This window comes from Gymnodraco acuticeps, unplaced genomic scaffold (genome assembly GCF_902827175.1).
Source record: "Gymnodraco acuticeps unplaced genomic scaffold, fGymAcu1.1, whole genome shotgun sequence".
NCBI classification, from domain to species: Eukaryota; Metazoa; Chordata; class Actinopteri; order Perciformes; family Bathydraconidae; genus Gymnodraco; species Gymnodraco acuticeps.
In genome coordinates, this window is record NW_022989907.1 from 29478 (window position 1) to 44255 (window position 14778).

General features: G+C 42.0%; 1 protein-coding gene across 1 annotated transcript; it reads right to left on the reverse strand.

The window, feature by feature from the left end:
• Nucleotides 1-2675: 2675 nt before the first annotated feature.
• On the reverse strand, nucleotides 2676-11456 carry LOC117540670. Its single transcript, XM_034207438.1, has 6 exons — nucleotides 11318-11456; nucleotides 10093-10246; nucleotides 7594-7799; nucleotides 3448-3534; nucleotides 3251-3363; nucleotides 2676-3138 (listed from the first exon to the last, which is right to left on the reverse strand). Exons 1-6 carry the CDS (start codon nucleotides 11403-11405, stop codon nucleotides 2998-3000), a joined length of 789 nt encoding a protein of 262 aa, XP_034063329.1. The 5' UTR covers nucleotides 11406-11456; the 3' UTR covers nucleotides 2676-2997.
• Between the last annotated feature and the right edge of the window lie 3322 nt (nucleotides 11457-14778).

Consider the following 14778-nt stretch of genomic DNA (forward strand, 5'->3'; position numbering starts at 1 on the left):
ACATTTTGAGTCAGAGTTTGTCACATAAACACGACATTACAAATACATATCTTGTGTAAATGAAAATATGTATTTAACCACTAAATGTACCCTCAGTTCCTTCTAGCTAAACGAGTAAACATTCCGCAGATATGTAAGGTTAAACTTCATTTAAATTAAAGCAAGTAAGCATTTGCATACGCACATTCATTCATACATGGGGGGGGGGGGGGGGGGCACTTTGCCCACCTTATTGCTGATGTTTACAGTGTAGGAGAGTAACTGAGCTAACGTGGCTAGTTAGCTAACGTCAGAAAACTGTAATTCAAGTAACGGCTAGTTGGATCCCGTTAGTGAGATAGAGACGAACATCTTTCGAGTGCTGGTAGATCACCGTCAGTTAGTTAGTTTTTAGTGATCAATCTGTGGGGTATCAAAGCCCTCAATGCACACACACGCTATATTTACTGTGATAAGAAAAAGTACAATAATAATAATAATACATTGGACTTTGATAGCGCTTTTCCTAATGCCAAAAGACGCTTTACATCAAATCAGAAACAGAAACGGTACAAAGAAAACAAAATGAGTCCAAGAGTACACGGTTCCGTCGCGTTGAAGCTTGCCGGTGGGCGTGCGACCAACAACCAATCACATTAATCTCCCGCCCCGGACACACAAGCACGCGGTTTGATTGGCTAGAGCTTGTTCTGGCATATGATTAGATTGGCTGGCGCTTCTGTCGACGCTTCAAAAGTTGAACTTTTCTCAAACTTTTGAAGCGAGCAACGGAACCACAATGCAGTTCGGCAACGCGTGACGTCACCCCATTCAAAGTGAATGGGACGGGTCTCCGCTGAAGCAGGCAACGCTGCGTTGTGGACGTACCGTTACTCCTATAGCATTGCCGCTTTGTTTTCACTATCTGTTTGTGCTAGTTGTTTTGTTTTGTGCTCAACACTTGGTATGAAGATACAAACTCTAAACTAAATGCTACGATACAGAATACTTTCTGCCGTCCTGATATTGACGAGGAGCTCAACTAGGGCTGTGCAATTAATCGTATTTTAATCGCGATTACGATTATGGTTTGCGACGATTATGAAAACAGCATAATTGACAAAATACGATTATTTTGCTGGGTGCGCTTTCGCCCCTCCCTAAAAGCCCACTCGGCCACGTGGGAGTGACATGTGTTCAGCGCAAGCGAAGATGTCAGAACAAGAGCAGCAACTAGTTAAAAAGAAGGGTCGCGGGGAAATTCCCAGTCGATCGCGAGATGTGTCTAAAAATAGAACAACAATATTCTGTTTTATCGTTAATGTCCTGTAACATAATGTTCCCGTGCCAGAATAATGCACTTGAACGCATCAAAGCTTTGTGATTGGCCGGCCTCACCCCATGTGTCCGGGCGTGGCTGGTGAGCAGTGCACTAGTTCGCTGACGTTGTCCGTGTCAACAGCATGGATGGTCAACAGGAGTGACAGTCCACACACACACAAGACCGCAATTATGGCAGCAGCAAAAAAGCCCAAAATATATAATTTTCACTCCGAGTGGGAGGATCATTATTTTTGTATCTATTCCAATTCAAAGTCCATCTGTCTCATCTGCAATGCGAGCGTGGCTTTATCGAAGAAGGGTAATTTAGGAGCGGCATTTGAAAACAGTGCACAAACGCTACGAGACGGAATTCCCTCAATTCTGCCCTACGCTCCAAAAGGGGAGGGGCCTGAGAGCACAGCTAAATGCACAGCAGTCCATTTCCACCAGGCCCAACAACAAGAGCAAGGCTGCTACCAGAGCATCTTATCGTGTCAGGCACGTTCTAAAACACATGAAGTCTTTCAAAGACGGCGAAGTTATGAAAGAAGCTTTCCTGGAGGCTGCGACGCGCTTTTGTGGGACAGTAAAAATAACAGCAGCATTTCAACAGGTTTTTGATATAATAAAAACTCAATTTAGATACTGTTATTAATCTGCTGTAAGTTTTAGTTTGTTTGAATTTATTCATGATAATTATTGTACAAAATGGTATAAGAATGCAAACATTAAGATCTGTTCTGTTTAAATTGATTATAGTCTATCAGTTCAGAAACTAGTGTTGCTTGCATCCTATTTTAAAGGCATTTCTTTTTATACTCTAATAAAATGAAACAAAAAATGGGTTTGATTCTATGAATGTTGTCTTTTTTATTGCACTTTTGCTGCAGCAGATTACTGTGTAGCTTCAGATCTGAGTTGTCTTATTAGTAAGCCTAATTTATACTTTTGTAGCAACACTATTTTTATATAATGGCAAAGAAAGGGTTCTTCAGAGTCTTTTCTTTTTTTCCTGTGTCATATGTGGCAGCACTGCCACAAGTTCCTCTTCAGAGAGGGTCTTCAGTGTAGGTTGCAATATCGTCACCTGCCTGCGCTCATCTCTGAAACCAGACCATGTAAACAGGCTGGTATTTAAGACATGAGCAGCCCTACCAGCATTTGCCATGGTGGTCTAAACATTTTTATTTGGTCTTAAATTGTAGTTCAACATTTATTTCCTGTTACTTCTGGACCATGACGGTGGGCCAGCCTTCAACGTTTAACTGAGTGGAATATGTTGAATATGTTTTACCAAAATGTTGGCTATATGTTAAGGAGTTTTCAGTAGGTTGTGACAGTGCACTGCAACATATTTGATTTAATTTATTTTGGTCTAATTTATTTTTATTTATCATATTAATATATGTTTAGTATGGTTTTGGAAGTGCGCTCCAACATATTTGTTGATCTTGTTTATTGGTAAAATATTATTTGTTTTAAAGTTCAATAAATGGTCAATGAATAATCGTCAAAATAATCGTGATATCAATTATTGACCAAATAATCGTGATTATGATTTTTGCCATAATCGCACAGCCCTAAGCTCAACCCACCATTTTGGAGCCAGGTAAAGACGTGTTATTGGCCCAATACGCTCGGTCCTCATCTGGAACAAGTAGAAAAGATAAAGTCCTTTCAGTAATGCTTTGCGTTTCAAGATGTTGTTTCCCCGGTCGGTCCACTTGTGTCCAGAGGTGCTGCAGGTCTGAATCCCACATCTGATGCTCTTATCCCCACATATTGACCAGGGGAGGAAGGAGGTGATTTGGTTCCTGAGACCCTGTAGTCCGGCGGCTGGAGGGAGAAGAGAAATGTAAATAATAATAATTATTAAACTGTCTCCCTCTAGAGACGTTCTGTCAGAATACACTCAAGAAGCAGCAACACATGTTTCCTTCTGACTTACATGTCGTCTCTGATATTTATTTTTCAAGAAACATCCACCAGCTCCAACAGCCACGACCACTAAGATGCAGATTGACAGAACCACGACCCACGAGCTCCAATTGTGCTGACCAACTAAAACCCAAAGAGACAACGTCTTCAGTAACTGCCACACAACAGACCGTCTTGAAACTCTTCACTTTGTTCTCTCCTTCTTACCTTTGACATCAGTCTCATTTTTTGGATCTGGAGTTTGGAGATTTCCTGGAAACTGTGTGGTCGTCAAAGTGTCATCAGAGATCGGTTCTGAAAAAGCAACAGTTGTTCATTATAATGAATTATCATTAAACATATGTACAAACCATGCTGGATAACACATTTGCTACACGGTGTGTGCAAGGGCTTGAAGAATGTGGACAAGTTTGCATCTTTTAGTCGACCAAAAACACGAATGACGTAATCAACATAGACTCCAGGATACTCTGCAACTTCTACAGGTGCACCATAGAGAGCATCCTGACTGGCTGCATCACGGCCTGGTACGGCAGCTGCACCGTAAGGCTTTACAGAGGGTGGTGAAAACAAAACATCACCAGGACGGAGCTGCCATCCATGGAGGAGCTGCACTCCCAGCGGCTCAGGAAGAAAGCTCTCAGGATTACAAAAGACCCCCATCACCCCAGCCACAAACTGTTCTGTCTGCTGCCGTCTGGCAGGCGGTACCGCAGCATTCGGACAAGAACCACCAGACTCAGGGACAGTTTCATCCCACAGGCCATAAGACTGTTAAACCAACACATCCTCACTCCCAGGTCGGCCTATGTTGACGTTATGTCAAGTGCCCTGTGTCGGCTTTTTCCAACGCAAAGGGGGGGCCCTTAGCGTACATTTTCAACTTTCCGGGATGTCCATAGGCTTCTATATAGCTCCCTAAACGTATGTTGTAGACGACTTGAGATCGCGAGTGAATGCTACCCGCAGATCCATTCTCACAGCGTGTATCAACCTTTTTCTAACTCAATATCAAGCCACACTTATTGTTTTTATTTCAACTTTTGTTGCCGTCAGTTATGGGGAGAGTAGGGGCTCAGAATACTGAAATCTGTATTAATGGACATGCCATTGTGCGATTAAGTGATCTATGGACCTCTGGACATCCCGGAAAGTTGAAAATGTACGCTAAGGGCCCGCCCCTCTTGTGTTGGAAAAAGCCGACACAGGGGACTTGACATAACGTCAACATAGGCCGACCTGGGAGTGAGGATGTGTTGGTTAAACACCTGAACTGCTGAAACTATTTCATAACATCCTACTTAGTCATTATTATCTATTATCTAATATATCATTCCAATAACTTGCATATAGATTCTTATTTCACTATTTCACTTTTTTTAAACAATTTTCTTTTGGTATTTACTATTTACTTGCACTATATTTGTGTGTTGCTCTTTTGGAGAAGCCTGTGACCTAAGATTTTCATCGGCATAACTACACTGTAGCTATGTTCACACGACTAAATAAAGAACCTTGAACCTTGTAATAGATGTTATATCAACTCCTAAAAATCGGAAACGTTATTTCGGTCGATTATTCCTCCTCTTTAATAATACCAATTGCTATAGTATTTTATATCGTTGGAAAGCCTGATTAGTCCACCTTTACAACGAGGTACAACTTGTAAGGATCGTGCATTCGTGGAATGAGCAACACAGCTAACCGTGCGGGTAGCGGCCCAAACATTTTTGCCAAAATCCCCTGCAATATTCTTCTGTTGGTATTCAGACTCATCAAATTATTGTGTCCGTCCAAAAAAAAAAAAAGTTTACTTATAGTGAAAACCACCGTTGAATGATGGGATCGGAGACTAAAAGCTTTAGGAATCCAAACTATAACATATAATAAGTACCCTGTATCAAGATTGATACAAAAGAAGTGACATTTGACCTTTTTAGAGAGATTTAGCAAAAAGAAACATTTCTGGGGTCATTTGGGTGGATTTTCCATATCTCTGGCTCCCTCAGTATATTTTGATGATTGGCATATCTTTTTAACCGCAAGAGCCACTAGAATCGAGGGGAAGTTCCTAAAATCCATCTAAACATTACCCATTGGTGTGTGAGTGCTGCGCAGCCAGAATGCCCAAAACCGGAAGCTGTCATACACTCTGGTAGCTATTATAGCAGCTATATATGAAAACTCAGTTTTTTTCCATAAATATGAAGATGGATGATCAGTAATAATTTCAAAGTGACAGACACATTGGATTAACCTGTGGATTAACCTTCAGCAGCGTTTTTATCGTTTTAATGCCATTGCAGACCAGTTTAGACCAGAGCAACAGCTAAGGTAAGACTATTTTCTGTTTTTGCTACCGAAAGCTACGTTGTGTGATGTCTGGGTTTGCTTCCCATGCCGCTCAGTGATGATACTTATACCTCTAGAATCTGTGGAATCTCAGCTTGCTAGCTGATGTCTTGTTTGTGCAGATCCGATAAGTAATAAAGTATTTACACCTTGAGTTCTGTGCTAAGTTCGTTAGCATTTTCCGCTCCGGGCTCATTTAGACACTTCTTCTGAGACTTGTGTTTTGTTTCGGTAAAACTGGATCATATCATCAGTTAGCTGAGTTTCTTCCCGTTAAGTGAGTATGACATATTCATAGTTTATTACATTTTAAGAAGCCCTGAGACACAGGGGGCTTCCGGGTTTAACAGGTTAAAGAGCTGAAAAAAACAAAAAAGTGAGTATATAGAGCAGGGGTGGCCAACCAGTCAGAGGTTAAGAGCCACATTTGTTCTATGTTACTGCAAAGAGCCACATCAAACACACAGTCACTGATACCGCTTGTTTCAGTTTTTTGTTTTCTGGAGACAAGATTTCAACCACGTCACTGATGCATTTTTGTGGCATTGGGATATATATTTTTTAAATCCTCTGGAGCAGAGAGAGGAGCTGTGGATTATTGTTATTGATTAATGCATCAGTGTTTCTTAGGGTCAAAAACACTAAACTCACAACTTAAGATGAAAGCGTTTAGTTTATTTAATAAAAGAGCACATGTTCAATGTGAAAAGTGACAGTAGTTATAGATTATTTGCAATTTGGTGCTATATATTTATATTTAAAAAAAATTATATATATTTTTTAAACACCTTGAATTTCAGGGGGGGGCGCGGGGCTCTGTTGGCGGGGCGCAGCACCCCTCCAAGACAATGGTAGGGGAAACACTGGATAGTGTTTAGTCAACGATAGGTTTCCCCCCCCCCCCCCTCAAATTGGTTCACTGCATCGCAGGTATTATTGTGATTGGCTCTTGGGCCACATCAAAATTAGACGCGCTGTCATTCATCCTCTCATACAAGCCACACACAAGTAGGGAGAGCCGGGACAAAAGTAACACGGGTCGAAAGTAACGGAGCGATTTTATCCGAGTCCAAACTACTTTGACCGGCCAAATTACGTCAGAATGATCAGCATTCAATACTTAACAGACCTACTAAATATCAGGTTAACTGTCAGGAGTAGCTAGTGTTGTCACGATACCAACATTTTGGTTTCGATACCAAGTCAAGAATTGCGATTCCGATTCTTTTTCGATACTTTTCTTAAAAAAAGGGAAACAGTATTAAATGTAATTATTGTGCTTTAGTTCACACCAGAACCATAACACAAACTTTTAAACAATGAGAACAATAAATAAAATAAATGACAAGAATTCGTATTAAATAAAATTAATACATTTCTTACAGACAGGCCTCGTGGTGTCCGTAGGCTTGCCCTCACTGTCAGAGATATAGCTCAAAATTTAAATACTTCCAAATTTCGCTTCCGGCGTCTTTTTGTCAACAAGCCGAGCACAGCGGCAGTTGCACTCCCACTTGCAGCCATGCTTCTCGTTTTCTCACATGCTCTGGCAGCTAGCGCGTGCACGAGAGAGGGGAGGGACTTAGAGCGTGCTTGAGAGGGGAGGGACTTAGAGCGTGTTTGAGAGGGGAGGGACTGCAGGCACGGCTGCAGTGCAGGGAGTGCAAGCAGAGCGCTGAACACACACGGCTCTTATTAAAACGGCGCTTTCTCACCGGAGTACTTTCCCCCGTCATTCTTAAAGTACCGATACTAATGAAACGGAGGAATCGTAACGTTTTTAACGGCAGGGTATCGCGGTACCCTTCAAGTATCGGTACACCGTGCAACACTAGTCAGGAGTCAGTGTCTCTCCCCCAAACTCACACATATACAATTCGATATGAACTGAAGAGCCGCATGAAACTAGGCAAAGAGCCGCATGCGGCTCGAGAGCCGCGGGTTGGCCACTCCTGATATAGAGAGTCGGACTCTTTGAAAAAGAAAAAAGTGCAAACGTACCAAAGACTTCCAGCTTTATGGTGGTATCTAACGGCAGGTGTGGGATGATACATCTGTATCTCCCGTCATCAGAGAGCTTCAGGTTTCTGATCCGGAGGGAAACGTTCCCGAGTTTCAGGCCGTCTGCGAACATCTCCGTCCTCCCAGCGTACGACGGCATCGTCTGGGCCTCCTGATGCTGCTTTTCAGGGTACAGGTGAACGTACCTGTAGGAGCCAAAATGCTGAGTTAGCCCCTGTTTATATGTTTATTTATTATTTATAAAACCACACACACATTGGTAATTTATCGTTACCAATAGTTGTGGGTGTGGTTTATGGTATTAAGGCACCTGGTGTATGTGGAGGTTAGTAGTGTGACAATTAGCTCTGAGATCTTTGGTTGACTGGATGATTGTTTGTTTATTGTTTGTTTATTTAAATATCCTGAAACTTTAAAGCTCTCCTATCATGCAGATGCACTTTATGATGTCTTTTATACATACATATGTGTCCCGGTGTGTAAGGAGACTCACAAAGTGTCAGAAAACAAAACCCTCTCTCTTTTCCTTCTTTTCTTTTACATGTTTGTAGTAGGGCCGGGACTTTAACGCGTTAATTAAGATTAATTAATTACACAAAAATTAACGCATTTTAATCGCACTTATTTTTGCACCGCGGAACGTTTCTCACTGGATGAGTTTCAGGCGTACCGATTATACTGGAGCACCAACTAACGTTCATGACTTCAGACAACAACAAACCACAGTGAACAACAGTGGGAAATGTGTTTTAAAAAACGGACGGATGGAAGCGTCGATAAGAGCACGGTTGTGTGCAAATTATGCAAAAAGGAATTCGCATATCACCCGCAGCACATCAAGCCCTCAAGTATCACCTCAATGCAAAACATATAGCAGCTAGCGTGGACGTTAGCCTCTTTTATCGCGTTCGCACCAAAAAGAGCCGGTACTAAAATTAGTTCATGAGAACCTTTTTACCCCGACGAAAGTCCTGCTAGAGAGCAGAGAGCTGCTAGAGAGCAGGGACTTTCGTACGGCTCTCTTGTGAGAAAAGAGCTATATTTCTGATTGGCTGGGCGGATTGCAAACCACGCCCCGTAAAAACTCCCAAAAAGTTTTGTGAAGCCGCCATTTTATTATCCTCGCATTAGCATTATTAGCATTAGCCCAGCGCAGAAACGCAGAGAGACTAACTTATGGCAACACAAAATAAAACATGGGAGCGGTGGAGATGAGGAGGTGTCGGCGTTCTGGCGATTTACTCGGAAGGCTTCAGTAGAAGCTGCTGGGGACTCCCAGCAGCTTCTACTGAAGCCTTCCCCAACTCCGGGGACTTCCGGCCGGGGACTTTGGGCGGCAGTATACGCCGTGAAGTGGTTTGCGGCCTGCCAGTAAACCCAAAGCAGAAGAAGAAGAAGTGACGTCAGCGGCTTCATTTGCCTAATCCACCCCCAGGTTCAAAGAGTTCTCCATGAACTAAGTTCTCATGAACCTTTGTGGGAAAAGTACTGCTGGTGGGAGGGAATGCGCCTAATGGTATACTAAAATCCATGTGAAAAAATTGCTTCTCACTGTTCTCAGATCAAATATTTATATGTGATTAAAAATGCGATTAATTTCGATTAATTAATTACAAAGCCTCTAATTAATTAGATTAATTTTTTTAATCGAGTCCCGGCCCTAGTTTGTATTAAAAAAATCCTGGACAGCTTCCTCCACCAGGCGGTCAGGATGCTGAACTTCTCTCTCCTCCCTCCCTCTCTGACATCTCTCCCCTGAACTCTCCACCCTGCCTCCCACCTTTCCCCCCCGGCCCCAAATGGTCCTGGACACACACCACACACACACACACACACACACACCACCACACACACACCCACACACACACACACACACACACACACACAACACACACACACACACACACACACACACACACACACACCACACACCACACACACACACACACACACACACACCACACACCACACACACACACACACACACACACACACACACACACACCACACACAACCTTCCCTCCTCCAGCACCAGTCACCTTTCTGCCCTGCTACTGCACTGAAACTGTACTTTGAACATTTTAAACATATTATTAACATTTTAAACTGTATACCCCCGGTTATCTAGGCCCGTTTTATGTATATATGTCACACTGTGGGACTGTGGAAAACGGTATCCTCGAGATTTCTGGATGTATAACACATGTAGTAATTTTGAAAATAAAGCTGACTTTGAGTAAGTCAGCTTACTCTGACTTTAGTAACAGGGCTGAAAATAGAGGGGGATGAGGCTAGAATGGGTGATCTGTTTGGTATTTTGAGCAAAACACTTTGTAGACATGTTTTGTATTTATCTGAGACCTATAATATATGCTTACAAATAGTATAATAGGAGACCTTTAACTTTAGTACGGACTTTTAGTATTTATACACGTCATGAGGAAGCGTAATTGAATGGTAATCTAGCCGCCACAGTACCAGTTTGGGTCCACAAGGATTTCGGGCCTCCACCACATCACCGTCAAATCCTCCATATTGATCTGAGGCTGCACAACACACGGCAGGATGACATCACCACCCAGAGGAGCCCTGATTGGCTCAGAGGAACCTGAGTTTTCAGGCTGAGGTCGACCTGTGAAAATATAGGGAGAAATATAAAGGTCCCTTGACATGCTTTTCTGGTTGTTACCCGTCCCTTGTGTGTTATGAAGGTTTTTCTGCATGTAAACAGTCTGCAGAGTCAAAACCCTCAAAGTACACACCCTGTAGCGAGTAAAACTCTAACACAGAGAAGACCTGTCTGTGCTGTCCCAGAACGCCTCGTTGGACATTTCTCTTTTCCATTGTTTGCTTCCTGGGTTCTGTGACGTGTGAACACCCAGATCAACAACAAATGACCAAATGCAGGGCCGTCCCTGGCCAACATGAGGCCCCATGCAAAGATATATGATGAAGCCCTCTGTTTCGAAATATATACATTTCTTTTTTTCTGAAAATTATATCTGATTAAAGTCAGAATTCAATTTTCTTTTCGGTCACATCCCCCCAAAAATGTCTTACATGGCCCCAATCCTCGTCAGTATGAACATCATAAAGAAAGAAATATAAAGGAAATTGTGAAAATAAAACAAAAAGTCATATTTCCAATATAATGTTTATCAAATACAAATGTGGTTGCCTTTTCATTTACATATAAATAACTTCATACTTATACCGACATATATATGTAGATACTATAAAGTAATTATAATGAAGTGTTTCCTGTTGAGGAAATGTGGGACAGGCTGATCGGTGTGTGGTGCATATTTTGGTGTGTGATGTGCGCACAGACAAGGAGTGACAGGGAGATTCCTCCAGGTGAGGCCTACAAGGTTTTCTGCTAACCTTTCTAACAAAGACGATGTTATAAGGACATCAAATGAAAAAAGTGGCCGATATGACATCCATTTTTAAGAAGTAATGAAAAATCTGCACAATAATAATTCCTTTTATATTCTCTGAAAGTGTGATCTGATTATTCCCAGTCCCACTAAACTATGAGGAAGTAGGAATCAGGTGTACATTTCTGTCGACTAAACTACATATAAAGTAATTTGTCAAACCTATTTCCACTACAATAAACGTAGCCTACTAAAGCCGTTAATAGCATTTTCCCAATGAGAAAAAGATGAAATAACTTCAGAGTTTCACAAACATTGGTTACCTTGAATCTGCTCCGTTGCGACGACCACCGGGAGAACAAGAGCCCAGATCAGGAGAGGAAGAATCCAGCTAGACACGAAGAAGACCATAAGGAGCGAAAGATTTGCAAATATTGTTGTAAAGAAACAGCGCGACTGAGCACCAACACAGTAAATCAAGAAGCAACTGGCGCATGCGCAGTCGTAGGGCAACACCTGTACCTGGAGTCCCGTGAACTTTTTAACATTTTAAAAACGGGAGTGCATCAAACATAATCATCATGAACATTGTGAATTTGTTAAGAAAACAGAAATACCTGACACCGTCCATCCTGCAGTTTGTCATCACCAGTAAGAGATGTAACTTCGCTCTTAAAGTGTTTTATTTTGAAGGAGCGACGGTGCTTTGACACTGGTTTTTCCAACGAGAACATACGTTGGATAAATAAAGCAACAAAGATGCAACTCATTAGATTCAAGAGAGTTTTATTATAATGTAGTTTATAATGAATCCGTAATGGAGAAGTGCGCAGTCAAACAACCCCTCAGGTGAGGAGGAGTCAGGTTTCAGTAGAGTTCTCTTTTGTCTTGTTTCATTTCTAAATACATGACCGGTAACGAGGAAGATCTAAAGCAGATAATGATGGATACATACACGAAGTAAAGATTAAATAATACCCTCTTCAATACAAAGGGTAAGTAATGCCAGCCTTACAACTTTTCAACAAATGTCCAATATTGGAATAAAGTGAATCTTGTCTCGTTTCACTTTCCCACAATAAAGTACTCTAAATGAAACACTTCTTATTTGTCTAGGCTCAGGTGAAAAGTTCATTTTAATCAAGTTAAAATAATCAATACTACAAATATATTCAATATCTGTATATAAGAGGAAAGTTAGCTTTTTCCATTTAGGATCAATACAAAGAGACAGGTTTATGTATCGTGATTATAAAAAGGTGTGGAATCACATTGAACTGGTTATCTGCAAAGTGACTTCCTGCCTCTCTCCTACTGATCACGTTACACTTGTTATCAGCATTTCCTCCAGCAGGGAGCAGCAACAGACCATTAAAACCTCTACAGCAGTGTTTCTCAAACTTTTTCATACCAAGGACCACTTAACCAATAAATAAACACTCGCGGACCACCTACTCCACAAATATCCAAAAACACATCGTTTTTTACAAATCGCCTGAAAATTGTACAAACAAGTGGCAACATGTGTGATGAAGGTGCTTATCTGGGCTATATCATGCAATCAAAGTGAAACGTAAGCTCGTTCCATTGCGGAGATATTCCCGCGAGAGTGCGAAAAAACTTAAATCAATTAATTTATTTCAAATGTGAAATTTTACCAATATACTCACGGACCACTAGGGGGCGCTCATGGACCACCAGTGGTCCGTGGACCACACTTTGAGAAGCACTGCAGGTTTCACCAGACGCGTGCTCAGGTGGAGACAGAACAACTTTTGGTAAAGATAGATCATCTGTGCGCTTTGCTCTGGTTAATTACCTGTGTTTAAAAGGTGATTTTCAAATAGACTACAGCACCATGAACTCTGTGAGCCAAACAAATATGAAACGGACCACCGTCCTCATATTACAAACCTATCTAATACAGGAAGAAGGAAGTTTGAAGTTCCTTGTTCTTCGCAGCCTTTTCTGCACAAAAGAACTAAAACATTCAAAATAGCGCCTTTAAATTCGATAAGCAGGTTAGCACTGTAGTCAAGACCTGCTTTTTTAAAATACGACTATTGGCCAAGACCAAGTCGTTTTATCTTTTAAAGACCTAGAAAGGGTTATTAACGCCTTTGTTACCTCGAGACTGGATTACTGCAATGCTCTGTATGTGGGTATGGACCAGGCGTCAATTAGACGCCTGCAGCTAGTTCAGAATGCAGCTGCACGTCTTCTCACTGGCCACAAAAAGCGTGACCAACATCACCCCCAATTCTGGCTTCACTGCACTGGCTTCAAGTTCAGTTCAGAATAGATTTTAAACTCCTTTTATTTGTTTCAAGCCCTTTTAGGCTTCTCTTATCAAGAATAACTTTTATCCCTTTTCCCTCTCTAACCTCTCGAGGTTTATTAGAGGGAAAGGGTTTGTAGAGTGGCTTAGACAGGCCGGGGAGTGTTTACAATTCGTAGACACAGCGTACCTCCCTATCTCTCAGCAATTTCCAACTAAGGCTCCAGTGGGGACTTTGTTCCCCGAGTGTGCCTCTCCACCTATGTTTCTTACTCTCTCCACTTGCTACCCTTTGCCCTTAACTTATTCTAAGGGAGTGCTTGTTCTTCCGTCTCTCTGTCTGTGTCTGTGTATTCTCTTGTTCCCATTACCCAGCCAAATGTTTTCTTGTTTTGTATCTATATCTACGCCGAGATCCGGAGTCGAGGCTGATCCTCTTGTTGTAGTCCTGGATCCTCTATCCTTAGTTCTGGATTAAGTCGTGGACTTCGGGTCGTGGCTGAACCTGTCTCTGCGGGTCCTGCCTTGGGTCTCGTCATGCTGCTTCCCTGATGGCTTCCACAGGATTGTAGCTGACATCCTCGTGGATTCACCTTCTTATTACAGACACATGCATTTCCTAACATTCGGTCTATATGCTGTAAAATGTATTATCTCTTCGATTTACACACGGCATCTATTGCACGTCTGTCCGTCCTGGGAGAGGGATCCCTCCTCTGTTGCTCTCCCTGAGGTTTCTCCCATTTTCCCCTTTAAACTGTGGGTTTTCTCTGGAAGTTTTTCCTTGTACGATGTGAGGGTCTAAGGATAGAGGGTCTAAGGATAGAGGGTGTCGCAAGTAAGTTTGGCCTTGGGCCAATTTTTTGCTGAGCCGCAAGATGGCGGGCCAGAACATAATCAAAGCCTAATTCAAGGAATTGATTTTGGTAAGAGGGCGCAGCGCCCCTGTTCCCCGGTCAGAAAAAACTCTATCGCTGATGACCCTCCATCAACACTCTGATGCGCAGTCAGATCCGCTGATTGGTTCACTGATGATACCAATCCAGAGCCTCTGGCTAGACCCGCCCAAAGGGAGGCTCGTCCTCTCTAGCCCCATTTCAGTCCCAAAGCCAGGGCTATTATCTGTATTTTAACAGACTTATCTTTTAAATTGAGGTGTTGCCTATTAATTGTTCTCTTCAAAGTTTATTTTTCTCTGAAATTGTAGGGAGGATGGTCCTCCCTTTCCTCAATGGACGAGCCTCCACTGAGTAAAGTAGAGTTATTAACTAGGTAGCAGTGTTATTATTATTATTCTGATAAGTATTGTCAAGTTCTCTGGGTTTTTGGCATTTATTTGAGTGTTTGCCCACATTTGAGAGGCTTGAGGGGCAACAGAGGACGCATGGACAACTGGAATCCTTTTTCCTTTTCTTTATTTCAACTTTTCAAGGACACATTAGGATTCTTTCAGGTTGAAAACCTTTAAAAAATACAAAGGACAAAATAAATCAATTACATCAGTTT

What these genes read in the sequence shown, in the direction of transcription:
- LOC117540670 (XM_034207438.1), bottom strand. Translation starts at nt 11,405, where the DNA reads ATGGTCTTCTTCGTGTCTAGCTGGATTCTTCCTCTCCTGATCTGGGCT. An exon ending in ATCCTTGTGGACCCAAACTG is followed by an intron (nt 7,800 to 10,092) that starts GTACTGTGGCGG and finishes TGGCTCCTACAG; the next exon opens with GTACGTTCACCTGTACCCTG. An exon ending in ATAAATATCAGAGACGACAT is followed by an intron (nt 3,139 to 3,250) that starts GTAAGTCAGAAG and finishes TTCTCCCTCCAG; the next exon opens with CCGCCGGACTACAGGGTCTC.